The sequence below is a fragment of the Notolepis coatsorum genome (genome assembly GCF_963971535.1).
Source record: "Notolepis coatsorum genome assembly, chromosome: 12".
Lineage (NCBI taxonomy): Eukaryota > Metazoa > Chordata > Actinopteri > Aulopiformes > Paralepididae > Notolepis > Notolepis coatsorum.
In genome coordinates this window covers 121921407-121935088 of record NC_140176.1, presented here as the reverse complement: position 1 = coordinate 121935088, position 13682 = coordinate 121921407, and the positions used below count along the sequence as shown (strand labels likewise).

At 36.5% G+C, this 13682-nt stretch overlaps 1 protein-coding gene across 1 annotated transcript in view; it reads left to right on the top strand.

Moving 5' to 3' along the window:
- Window positions 1–13682, top strand: part of LOC311238036 (integrin alpha-3-like) — a gene marked incomplete at both ends in the record, with an annotated part of 52257 nt that overhangs the window by 12345 nt on the left and 26230 nt on the right. Inside the window, 2 exons of the mRNA XM_084326000.1 lie at window positions 9526–9629; window positions 10446–10538. Of these exons, the coding sequence (XP_084182126.1) occupies window positions 9526–9629; window positions 10446–10538 (197 nt within the window). The remainder of the gene's footprint in view (window positions 1–9525; window positions 9630–10445; window positions 10539–13682) is intronic.

The following is a 13682-nucleotide window of genomic DNA, read 5'->3' as shown; positions in this document are numbered from 1 at the left end:
AGTCTGTTTATAGTCTGTCTATAGTCTGTCTATAGTCTGTTTATAGTCTGTCTATAGTCTGTCTATAGTCTGTCTATAGTCTGTCTATAGTCTGTCTATAGTCTGTCTATAGTCTGTTTATAGTCTGTCTATAGTCTGTCTATAGTCTGTTTATAGTCTGTCTATAGTCTGTCTATAGTCTGTTTATAGTCTGTCTATAGTCTGTCTATAGTCTGTCTATAGTCTGTCTATAGTCTGTTTATAGTCTGTCTATAGTCTGTTTATAGTCTGTCTATAGTCTGTTTATAGTCTGTTTATAGTCTGTCTATAGTCTGTTTATAGTCTGTCTATAGTCTGTCTATAGTCTGTTTATAGTCTGTCTATAGTCTGTCTTATAGTCTGTTATAGTCTGTCTATAGTCTGTTTATAGTCTGTCTATAGTCTGTTTATAGTCTGTCTATAGTCTGTTTATAGTCTGTTTATAGTCTGTTTATAGTCTGTCTATAGTCTGTCTATAGTCTGTTTATAGTCTGTCTATAGTCTGTTTATAGTCTGTTTATAGTCTGTCTATAGTCTGTCTGTCTATAGTCTGTTTATAGTCTGTCTATAGTCTGTCTGTCTATAGTCTGTTTATAGTCTGTCTATAGTCTGTCTGTCTATAGTCTGTTTATAGTCTGTTTATAGTCTGTTTATAGTCTGTTTATAGTCTGTTTATAGTCTGTCTATAGTCTGTTTATAGTCTGTCTATAGTCTGTTTATAGTCTGTTTATAGTCTGTCTATAGTCTGTTTATAGTCTGTTTATAGTCTGTCTATAGTCTGTCTGTCTATAGTCTGTTTATAGTCTGTCTATAGTCTGTCTGTCTATAGTCTGTCTATAGTCTGTCTATAGTCTGTCTATAGTCTGTCTGTCTATAGTCTGTTTATAGTCTGTCTATAGTCTGTCTATAGTCTGTTTATAGTCTGTTTATAGTCTGTCTATAGTCTGTTTATAGTCTGTTTATAGTCTGTTTATAGTCTGTTTATAGTCTGTCTATAGTCTGTCTATAGTCTGTTTATAGTCTGTCTATAGTCTGTTATAGTCTGTCTATAGTCTGTCTATAGTCTGTTTATAGTCTGTCTATAGTCTGTTTATAGTCTGTTTATAGTCTGTCTATAGTCTGTCTATAGTCTGTCTATAGTCTGTCTATAGTCTGTCTATAGTCTGTCTATAGTCTGTTTATAGTCTGTCTATAGTCTCTGTCTATAGTCTGTCTATAGTCTGTTTATAGTCTGTCTGTCTATAGTCTGTTTATAGTCTGTCTATAGTCTGTTATAGTCTGTCTATAGTCTGTTTATAGTCTGTCTATAGTCTGTTATAGTCTGTTTATAGTCTGTTTATAGTCTGTCTATAGTCTGTTTATAGTCTGTTTATAGTCTGTCTATAGTCTGTCTATAGTCTGTTTATAGTCTGTCTGTCTATAGTCTGTCTATAGTCTGTTTATAGTCTGTCTATAGTCTGTTTATAGTCTGTTTATAGTCTGTTTATAGTCTGTCTATAGTCTGTTTATAGTCTGTTTATAGTCTGTCTATAGTCTCTGTCTATAGTCTGTCTATAGTCTGTTTATAGTCTGTCTGTCTATAGTCTGTCTATAGTCTGTTTATAGTCTGTCTATAGTCTGTTTATAGTCTGTCTATAGTCTGTTTATAGTCTGTCTATAGTCTGTTTATAGTCTGTTTATAGTCTGTTTATAGTCTGTTTATAGTCTGTCTATAGTCTGTCTATAGTCTGTCTATAGTCTGTTTATAGTCTGTCTATAGTCTGTCTATAGTCTGTTTATAGTCTGTCTATAGTCTGTCTATAGTCTGTCTATAGTCTGTTATAGTCTGTTTATAGTCTGTCTATAGTCTGTTTATAGTCTGTTTATAGTCTGTCTATAGTCTGTTATAGTCTGTTTATAGTCTGTTTATAGTCTGTCTATAGTCTGTCTATAGTCTGTCTATAGTCTGTTTATAGTCTGTTTATAGTCTGTTTATAGTCTGTTTATAGTCTGTCTATAGTCTGTTTATAGTCTGTCTATAGTCTGTTTATAGTCTGTTTATAGTCTGTTTATAGTCTGTTTATAGTCTGTTTATAGTCTGTCTATAGTCTGTCTATAGTCTGTTTATAGTCTGTCTATAGTCTGTTTATAGTCTGTTTATAGTCTGTTTATAGTCTGTCTATAGTCTGTCTATAGTCTGTTTATAGTCTGTCTATAGTCTGTTTATAGTCTGTTTATAGTCTGTCTATAGTCTGTTTATAGTCTGTCTATAGTCTGTCTATAGTCTGTTTATAGTCTGTTTATAGTCTGTCTATATAGTCTGTCTATAGTCTGTTTATAGTCTGTTTATAGTCTGTCTATAGTCTGTCTATAGTCTGTCTATAGTCTGTTTATAGTCTGTCTATAGTCTGTTTATAGTCTGTCTATAGTCTGTTTATAGTCTGTCTATAGTCTGTTTATAGTCTGTCTATAGTCTGTCTATAGTCTGTCTTATAGTCTGTTTATAGTCTGTCTATAGTCTGTCTATAGTCTGTTTATAGTCTGTTTATAGTCTGTTTATAATCTGTTTATAGTCTGTTTATAGTCTGTCTATAGTCTGTCTATAGTCTGTTTATAGTCTGTTTATAGTCTGTTTATAATCTGTTTATAGTCTGTTTATAGTCTGTTTATAGTCTGTTTATAATCTGTTTATAGTCTGTTTATAGTCTGTTTATAGTCTGTTTATAGTCTGTCTATAGTCTGTCTATAGTCTGTTTATAGTCTGTTTATAGTCTGTTTATAGTCTGTTTATAGTCTGTTTATAGTCTGTTTATAATCTGTTTATAATCTGTTTATAGTCTGTTTATAGTCTGTTTATAGTCTGTTTATATTCTGTTTATAGTCTGTTTATAGTCTGTTTATAGTCTGTCTATAGTCTGTCTATAGTCTGTTTATAGTCTGTTTATAGTCTGTTTATAGTCTGTTTATAATCTGTTTATAGTCTGTTTATAGTCTGTTTATAGTCTGTCTATAGTCTGTCTATAGTCTGTCTATAGTCTGTTTATAGTCTGTCTATAGTCTGTCTATAGTCTGTTTATAGTCTGTCTATAGTCTGTCTATAGTCTGTCTATAGTCTGTTTATAGTCTGTTTATAGTCTGTTTATAGTCTGTTTATAGTCTGTTTATAGTCTGTCTATAGTCTGTCTATAGTCTGTTTATAGTCTGTCTATAGTCTGTCTATAGTCTGTTTATAGTCTGTCTATAGTCTGTTTATAGTCTGTCTATAGTCTGTCTATAGTCTGTCTATAGTCTGTCTATAGTCTGTTTATAGTCTGTCTATAGTCTGTTTATAGTCTGTCTATAGTCTGTTTATAGTCTGTCTATAGTCTGTCTATAGTCTGTTTATAGTCTGTTTATAGTCTGTTTATAGTCTGTTTATAGTCTGTCTATAGTCTGTTTATAGTCTGTCTATAGTCTGTTTATAGTCTGTCTATAGTCTGTTTATAGTCTGTCTATAGTCTGTTTATAGTCTGTTTATAGTCTGTCTATAGTCTGTCTATAGTCTGTCTATAGTCTGTCTATAGTCTGTTTATAGTCTGTCTATAGTCTGTTTATAGTCTGTCTATAGTCTGTTTATAGTCTGTTTATAGTCTGTCTATAGTCTGTCTATAGTCTGTCTATAGTCTGTCTATAGTCTGTTTATAGTCTGTCTATAGTCTGTCTATAGTCTGTCTATAGTCTGTTTATAGTCTGTCTATAGTCTGTTTATAGTCTGTCTATAGTCTGTTTATAGTCTGTCTATAGTCTGTCTATAGTCTGTCTATAGTCTGTTTATAGTCTGTCTATAGTCTGTCTATAGTCTGTTTATAGTCTGTCTATAGTCTGTCTATAGTCTGTTTATAGTCTGTTTATAGTCTGTCTATAGTCTGTCTATAGTCTGTTTATAGTCTGTCTGTTTATAGTCTGTCTATAGTCTGTCTATAGTCTGTTTATAGTCTGTTTATAGTCTGTTTATAGTCTGTCTATAGTCTGTTTATAGTCTGTCTATAGTCTGTTTATAGTCTGTCTATAGTCTGTCTATAGTCTGTTTATAGTCTGTTTATAGTCTGTCTATAATCTGTCTATAGTCTGTCTATAGTCTGTCTATAGTCTGTTTATAGTCTGTCTATAGTCTGTTTATAGTCTGTTTATAGTCTGTTTATAGTCTGTCTATAGTCTGTTTATAGTCTGTCTATAGTCTGTCTATAGTCTGTTTATAGTCTGTCTATAGTCTGTCTATAGTCTGTTTATAGTCTGTTTATAGTCTGTCTATAGTCTGTCTATAGTCTGTCTATAGTCTGTTTATAGTCTGTCTATAGTCTGTCTATAATCTGTCTATAGTCTGTTTATAGTCTGTCTATAGTCTGTTTATAGTCTGTCTATAGTCTGTTTATAGTCTGTTTATAGTCTGTTTATAGTCTGTTTATAGTCTGTTTATAGTCTGTTTATAGTCTGTTTATAGTCTGTCTATAGTCTGTTTATAGTCTGTCTATAGTCTGTTTATAGTCTGTTTATAGTCTGTTTATAGTCTGTTTATAGTCTGTCTATAGTCTGTCTATAGTCTGTTTATAGTCTGTCTATAGTCTGTTTATAATCTGTCTATAGTCTGTTTATAGTCTGTTTATAGTCTGTCTATAGTCTGTTTATAGTCTGTCTATAGTCTGTCTATAGTCTGTTTATAGTCTGTTTATAGTCTGTTTATAGTCTGTTTATAGTCTGTCTATAGTCTGTCTATAGTCTGTCTATAGTCTGTCTATAGTCTGTCTATAGTCTGTCTATAGTCTGTCTATAGTCTGTCTATAGTCTGTCTATAGTCTGTCTATAGTCTGTCTATAGTCTGTTTATAGTCTGTCTATAGTCTGTCTATAGTCTGTCTATAGTCTGTTTATAGTCTGTTTATAATCTGTCTATAGTCTGTCTATAGTCTGTTTATAGTCTGTTTATAGTCTGTCTATAGTCTGTTTATAGTCTGTCTATAGTCTGTTTATAGTCTGTTTATAGTCTGTTTATAGTCTGTTTATAGTCTGTCTATAGTCTGTCTATAGTCTGTTTATAGTCTGTCTATAGTCTGTTTATAGTCTGTCTATAGTCTGTCTATAGTCTGTTTATAGTCTGTCTATAGTCTGTCTATAGTCTGTCTATAGTCTGTCTATAGTCTGTCTATAGTCTGTTTATAGTCTGTCTATAGTCTGTCTATAGTCTGTTTATAGTCTGTTTATAGTCTGTCTATAGTCTGTCTATAGTCTGTTTATAGTCTGTCTATAGTCTGTCTATAGTCTGTCTATAGTCTGTTTATAGTCTGTCTATAGTCTGTTTATAGTCTGTTTATAGTCTGTTTATAGTCTGTTTATAGTCTGTTTATAGTCTGTCTATAGTCTGTTTATAGTCTGTCTATAGTCTGTTTATAGTCTGTTTATAGTCTGTCTATAGTCTGTTTATAGTCTGTCTATAGTCTGTTTATAGTCTGTTTATAGTCTGTCTATAGTCTGTTTATAGTCTGTCTATAGTCTGTTTATAATCTGTCTATAGTCTGTTTATAGTCTGTTTATAGTCTGTCTATAGTCTGTTTATAGTCTGTCTATAGTCTGTTTATAGTCTGTCTATAGTCTGTCTATAGTCTGTTTATAGTCTGTTTATAGTCTGTTTATAGTCTGTCTATAGTCTGTCTATAGTCTGTTTATAGTCTGTTTATAGTCTGTCTATAATCTGTCTATAGTCTGTTTATAGTCTGTTTATAGTCTGTCTATAGTCTGTCTATAGTCTGTCTATAGTCTGTCTATAGTCTGTCTATAGTCTGTTTATAGTCTGTCTATAGTCTGTCTATAGTCTGTCTATAGTCTGTCTATAGTCTGTCTATAGTCTGTCTATAGTCTGTTTATAGTCTGTCTATAGTCTGTTTATAGTCTGTCTATAGTCTGTTTATAGTCTGTCTATAGTCTGTTTATAGTCTGTCTATAGTCTGTCTATAGTCTGTTTATAGTCTGTTTATAGTCTGTCTATAGTCTGTCTATAGTCTGTTTATAGTCTGTCTATAGTCTGTTTATAGTCTGTCTATAGTCTGTTTATAGTCTGTCTATAGTCTGTCTATAGTCTGTTTATAGTCTGTCTATAGTCTGTCTATAGTCTGTCTATAGTCTGTCTATAGTCTGTCTATAGTCTGTTTATAGTCTGTCTATAGTCTGTCTATAGTCTGTTTATAGTCTGTTTATAGTCTGTTTATAGTCTGTTTATAGTCTGTCTATAGTCTGTTTATAGTCTGTCTATAGTCTGTTTATAGTCTGTCTATAGTCTGTTTATAGTCTGTCTATAGTCTGTTTATAGTCTGTTTATAGTCTGTTTATAGTCTGTCTATAGTCTGTTTATAGTCTGTTTATAGTCTGTCTATAGTCTGTCTATAGTCTGTTTATAGTCTGTCTATAGTCTGTCTATAGTCTGTCTATAGTCTGTTTATAGTCTGTTTATAGTCTGTTTATAGTCTGTCTATAGTCTGTTTATAGTCTGTCTATAGTCTGTTTATAGTCTGTTTATAGTCTGTCTATAGTCTGTCTATAGTCTGTCTATAGTCTGTTTATAGTCTGTTTATAGTCTGTTTATAGTCTGTCTATAGTCTGTTTATAGTCTGTTTATAGTCTGTCTATAGTCTGTTTATAGTCTGTTTATAGTCTGTCTATAGTCTGTCTATAGTCTGTTTATAGTCTGTTTATAGTCTGTTTATAATCTGTCTATAGTCTGTCTATAGTCTGTTTATAGTCTGTCTATAGTCTGTCTAGTATATATTCAGTATCCATCTCAACTCATCTCAACCTGTTTTACACAACACATTTTCAGCCTGTGTGTGACTGTGTTGTGTATTTGTGTTTGTGTGTATTGTTTGTGTGTTGTTTATGTGTGTTGTTTATAAACATAAACGTGTGTTGTTTATGTGTGTTGGTTATGTGTGTTGTTTATGTGTGTTGTTTATGTGTGTTGTCTATGTGTTTATGTGTGTTGTGTATGTGTGTTATTTATGTGTGTTGTTTATTTGTGTTGTTTATGTGTGTTATTTATGTGTGTTGTTTATGTGTGTTGTTTATATGTGTTTATGTGTGTTGTTTATGTGTGTTTATGTGTGTTGTTTATGTGTGTTGGTTATGTGTGTTGTTTATGTGTGTTGTTTATGTGTGTTATTTATGTGTGTTGTTTATGTGTGTTATTTATGTGTGTTTATGTGTGTTGTTTATGTGTGTTGTTTATGTGTGTTTATGTGTGTTGGTTGTGTGTGTTGTTTATGTGTGTTGTTTATGTGTGTTGTTTATGTGTGTTTATGTGTGTTGTTTATGTGTGTTGGTTATGTGTGTTTATGTGTGTTGTTTATGTGTGTTTATGTGTGTTGATAATCTGTGTTTATGTGTGTTGGTTATGTGTGTTTATGTGTGTTGTTTATGTGTAGTGGTTATGTGTGTGTATGTGTGTTGTTTATGTGTGTTGTTTATGTGTGTTTATGTGTGTTGTTTATGTGTGTTGGTTATGTGTGTTGTTTATGTGTGTTTATGTGTGTTGATAATGTGTGTTTATGTGTGTTGGTTATGTCTGTTTATGTGTGTTGTTTATGTGTGGTGGTTATGTGTGTGTATGTGTGTTGTTCATGTGTGTTGTTTATGTGTGTTGTTTATGTGTGTTGTTTATGTGTGTTTATGTGTGTTGGTTATGTGTGTTATTTATGTGTGTTGTTTATGTGTGTTATTCATGTGTGTTTATGTGTGTTGTTTATGTGTGTTTATGTGTGTTGTTTATGTGTGTTCATGTGTATTGGTTATGTGTGTTTATGTGTGTTGTTTATGGTTTTATGTGTGTTAAATTATGTGTGTTGTTTGTGTGTGTTTATATGTGTTATTTATGTGTGTTGTTTATGTGTGTTTATGTGTGTTGTGTATGTGTGTTGTTTATGTGTGTTATATGTGTTGGTTATGTGTGTTTATGTGTGTTCTTTATGTGTGCTTATGTGTGTTATTTATGTGTGTTGTTTGTGTGTAATTATGTGTGTTGTTTGTGTGTGTTATTTATGTGTGTTGTTTATGTGTGTTGTTTATGTGTGTTATTTATGTGTTATTCATGTATGTTTATGTGTGTTGTTTATGTGTGTTATTTGTGTGTTGTTTATGTGTGTTATTTATGTGTGTTGTTTATGTGTATTATTTATGTGTGTTGTTTATGTGTGTTTATGTGTGTTGTTTATGTGTGTTATTTATGTGTGTTGTTTATGTGTGTTTATGTGTGTTATTCGTGTGTGTTGTTTATGTGTGTTATTTATGTGTGTTGTTTATGTGTGTTTATGTGTGTTATTCATGTATGTTTATGAGTGTTTATGTGTGTTATTTATGTGTGTTATTTATGTGTGGTTATGTGTGTTATTCATGTATGTTTATGAGTGTTTATGTGTGTTGGTTATGTGTGTTGGTTATGTGTGTTTATGTGTGTTGTTTATGTGTGTTTATGTGTGTTGTTTATGTGTGTTGTTTATGTGTGTTTATGTGTGTTGTTTATGTGTGTTGTTTATGTGTGTTTATGTGTGTTGGTTATGTGTGTTGTTTATGTGTGTTCGTGTGTGTTGGTTATGTGTGTTTATGTGTGTTGTTTATGTGTATTTATGTGTGTTATTTATTTGTGTTGTTTGTGTGTGTTTATGTGTGTTATTTATGTGTGTTGTTTATGTGTGTTATTTATGTATGTTGTTTATGTGTGTTTATGTGTGTTATTCATGTGTGTTGTTTATGTGTGTTATTTATGTGTGTTGTTTATGTGTGTTTATGTGTGTTGTTTATGTGTGTTGGTTATGTGTGTTTATGTGTGTTGTTTATGTGTGTTTATGTGTGTTGTTTATGTGTTTTGTTTATGTGTGTTCATGTGTGTTGGTTATGTGTCCTTATGTGTGTTGTTTATGTGTGTTTATGTGTGTTATTTATGTGTGTTGTTTATGTGTGTTGTTTATGTGTGTTTATGTGTGTTGGTTATGTGTGTTTATGTGTGTTGTTTATGTGTGCTTATGTGTGTTATTTATGTGTGTTGTTTGAGTGTTAAATATGTGTGTTGTTTGTGTGTGTTATTTATGTGTGTCGTGTATGTGTGTTGTTTATGTGTGTTGTTTATGTGTGTTAGTTATGTGTTATTCATGTATGTTGTTTATGTGTGTTGTTTATGTGTGTTATTTATGTGTGTTGTTTATGTGTGTTATTTATGTGTGTTGTTTATGTGTGTTTATGTGTCTTGTTTATGTGTGTTATTTATGTGTGTTGTTTATGTGTGTTTATGTCTGTTATTCATGTGTGTTGTTTATGTGTGTTATTTATGTGTGTTGTTTATGTGTGTTTATGTGTGTTATTCATGTGTGTTGTTTAAGTGTGTTATTTATGTGTGTTGTTTATGTGTGTTTATGTGTGTTATTCATGTATGTTTATGAGTCTTTATGTATGTTATTTATGTGTGTTATTTATGTGTGTTGTTTATGTGTGTTATTTATGTGTGTTATTTCAGCCATAACTCAGACAGTGGTCAGCACATGTGCAACATGGGGATCTCAGCAGCCATCACTCAGAATGAGATCCTGGTGGGGTCTCCAGGCAGCTATGAATGGCAGGGTAATATCTATCTATCTATCTATCTATCTATCTATCTATCTATCTATCTATCTATCTATCTATCTATCTATCTATCTATCTATCTATCTATCTATCTATCTATCTATCTATCTATCTATCTATCTATCTATCTATCTATCTATCTATCTATCTATCTATCTATCTATCTATCTATCTATCTATCTATCTATCTATCTATCTATCTATCTATCTATCTATCTATCTATCTATCTATCTATCTATCTATCTATCTATCTATCTATCTATCTATCTATCTATCTATCTATCTATCTATCTATCTATCTATCTATCTATCTATCTATCTATATATCTATCTATCTACAAACTGCAAAACCTAGTTGATAACCTGCAAAAGCGTGTCACTTGCTCAAAATGGATAGTTCCTTCTTCAAAAGCAAGTATTCATGTCAATGAAAGTGTCAGTGTCATCAAAATAAAAAGTCCTGACACCATTGTTTATGAACAAGATAGTCAAATGGCTTTGTCATGTTTTCATTATGACAGATCACTCTGTAAGTGTTTTCCAATGCAAAAAAGTCAGATATTGGTGACACTACCTGAAAATGCACTATACACTATACACTATTTGCACAGCCATTTGAAATCTACAGTTACACATTACTGTACACACTGTACACATTGTAATATTGTAATAATAAAAGCAATTGAGAAAAACTGTAACAGGAAGACACTCCATCTCTCTCTCTCTCTCTCTCTCTCTCTCTCTCTCTCTCTCTCTCTCTCTCTCTCTCTCTCTCTCTCTCTCTCTCTCTCTCTCTCTCTCTCTCTCTCTAGGTAATGCACATGTCTCATGGATGAACCCTGAGGATCAGTACGACACTCAGCGCAGCTCATTTCGCAACCTGGACCGAAGACACACCTACATGGGTAAGACTCCTTATTGATACTAGTTAAAACACCTCAAACTACTAGTTAAAACACCTCAAACTACTAGTTAAAACGCCTCAAACTACTAGTTAAGACTCCTCAAACTACTAGTTAAAACACCTCAAACTACTAGTTAAAACAATCTCAAACTACTAGTTAAAATTCCTCAAACTACTAGTTAAAACTCCTCAAACTACTAGTTAATACTCTTCAAACTATGAGTTAATACTCTTCAAACTATGAGTTAATACTCCTCAAACTACTAGTTAAAACTCCTCAAACTACTAGTTAAGACTCATCAAACTACTAGTTAAAACTCCTCAAACTACTAGTTCTGTATTCATAGTGGCTCCACTCGGCGTCACTCATGCACTATCCTCACATATGTGTATGCGCACTGAATAAAATTCCACAATGTACCTTTATCCCAGTATTCGTCTGACCACACCCCTCGTTAGCTTACCTTCATAAGCAGGTTTGTGGTCACCTGCTCTTCTCCTTCTCGCTTTCACCACAAGGAAGTGCCTTCGGTAGATCCCACTTGACGTGTTGTTAGTTGAAAAGAGTTGAGACGTGTTTACATTGTGCTTAGTTTTTTCTTCTCTCATAACTATTCAAAAGGAAAAAGCTAAGTCATAATGTCTACTTCGGAGAGTAGACCCACTCTTCACCAGCGGTTCTCCATTCCCGCCTCTGTCGTGCGTACTGGTGCGGGGCTGCTGCCACTTTCGTGGTTGCCGACCCAGCCCAGGAGACAGCCGATGGATAGTTTGCCTCTCCGAGGAGCCGATGCATCGGTGCCGTCGCCCCGGCGGTGGCATGATCTCGACTCTGGTTCCTCTGGTTCCTCTGGTTCCAGGGAATCGTCCGTTGTTGAGCGGACGGTTCTTTTGGTTCCGGAGGATTTGCGACGCAAGCTTTTCGCGTCTGCCCGTTCATGTCGCAAGATGGTGGCCTGCAGATGCGAACGGCCTGGGTTTGGGGAATTGCTGGAGACCAGCGAGGATGCGTCGGTCTCTGCATGTCCGATGGAAAGGATTTCATGGAAGAGTCGGACGGATTCTTGTTTGAAGGCCCTGTGGAGGCGAGTATCCCTCCTGTCCAGGAAACACCGGAGGGGGGAGAAATGTCTCCTTGGGGCGCCTTGTTCGAGGATGTCGGGGAACCACCTCGGCCTTTTCGGCAGGATGCCCTGCTATCAGCCACATCAGACTGTGGCTCCTCAACTGGTCGAAGCCTGCTGCATGTGAGGGATGCGGGTTCGGTGGAGGAAAGTCAGCAGGGGGAACTGCGGGCTTTGTTTCCCGAGCTCATGGCGGTAGCTGCCGCTGCAAACAGTGTGCCGCTGCCACAGCCATTGCCTGCTCCTGCCCCCGATGATCTCATAGGTCATCTCTGGCAGCGTCGCCCGGTGAGAGGGGTGGACGTTGTCTACCCATTTTTTCCCTCAATGGGGGCCTATGTTCGTCAGGGCCAGGCGGTGTCTCACATCATGGGACTTACCCCCGCCTACGTACCAGTTACGCGGGTGTCGGGGTTGGTCAAAGGTATGAGAGAGGGCGTGCCACGGCTTGATAGGCCGATGGCCGCTCTCCTCTGTCCGGATGTGGTGTGGGAGGGAACCATTATGCAAGCCGGTTCTCCATGGAAGATCGGCTAGGCGATTGGCATATTGGGGTGACCAGTCATTTATCGCTGGTACACAATCGCTGGCTGCGGCTTCTAACATCGCGCACCTGGCTAGATTTGTATCGGGGATAATGACGGGCGGCACGGGTCTGACCGAGGTAAAATGCGATCAGATCACCCAGGCGGCAGGAGCTGTCCTGCATCTTACCCAGGTGCAGGCCATAGCCTCGGGGAAGATGCGCGCCCTGGCCACCCTGACCCAGCGCCACCTTTGGCTGGAGCAGGCTCGAGTGCCGGAGAGGAAGAGAGCCCCTCTTCTGACGGCCGACCTCTCCGATGCTGGATTATTCGGGAAGGCCCTGCAGCTGATGACCTCAACGTGCAGAGAGATGGCAGAGGAGCGGTCCGTGGTCCAGCCCCATTTTCCGCCTCCCGTTTTTGCCGGTGGAGTCAGAAGGCTTCCACGACGTCGAGCTCCCTCCGCCGTGCCTACCACTGCCTCCGCCGCCACTGCTGGCCCCTCCAAGAAGGCCAGGAGGAGAGACGGCGATTCTGCTGCCGCCGGCCGATCCACGACCAGAGGAGACGGTAGGGAACGCCGTGACCAGCAGCCGATCCACTACCATCCCTCCGGGGCTTCTCGGGGTGGCAAAACTCGAGCGGCTCGAGGCGGCAGACGCCGCTAAAGTGACTTTTCCCCCTGTGGTCCCCTCTACACCCTCCCCGGCCCCCTCATGATTTTGTGCCGTAAAAATAAATGAAAAGTTCCCTAAAAAGGGGACTATATTATTGGCCAAACTAACTGTGTGTTTCTTCACTAATACATATGATGGGGTTGCGAAATGTGAATCTGCATTATTACATTGAGAGATGAGTCGTGTTGTGTTACGAGATTAAGCAAGGTCTGCAAGCATACACTCAGTCATAGAAAGGTTCTATTAGCCTGACGCTCCACATGCAGGTAGAAGCTGGTGGTATGTTCCGTTGCTTGAGCAAAGTAATGTTGATCCACAACACTGTTGTGTTAGTTGCAGTAATACTCGTACACACACGTTCCACGGCTTGGCCGTTACTCTCTGTCAGTGTTTTGCTATGTACGACATAGAAAGCGGGTGTAGGATTCACACACACACGACTTGTTTTGTTATAAATCCTGTTCACATTCTGTGGGTAGCGGGCATTGTATTAGCTTATGCTATACTTTGGCATTCTACCGAAGGTCTCAAAATGCTACAGTTGTTTTTGGTGTGTAGGGAAGAAGGGTTTGTGTGAGGGGGTGACGAATAAACCCCTCCTTCCCTCTTGATTGGTTTAGGGGATTTTTTCTCATTCTGCTGAACCAGTCGGGGCCGAGCCGTTCAAACGTCTTGGCAGGGGGGGGGTATCTTGACACGACTCCTATTACAAACAGGAGTCGTGTACAGGGTTTCCCCCCGTCATAGCATATACGTTGCTATGGCGACGGCTTCCATGAGTTAAGATCTTTACGTAAGGTTTGTGGTGTTAAAGTGTCGG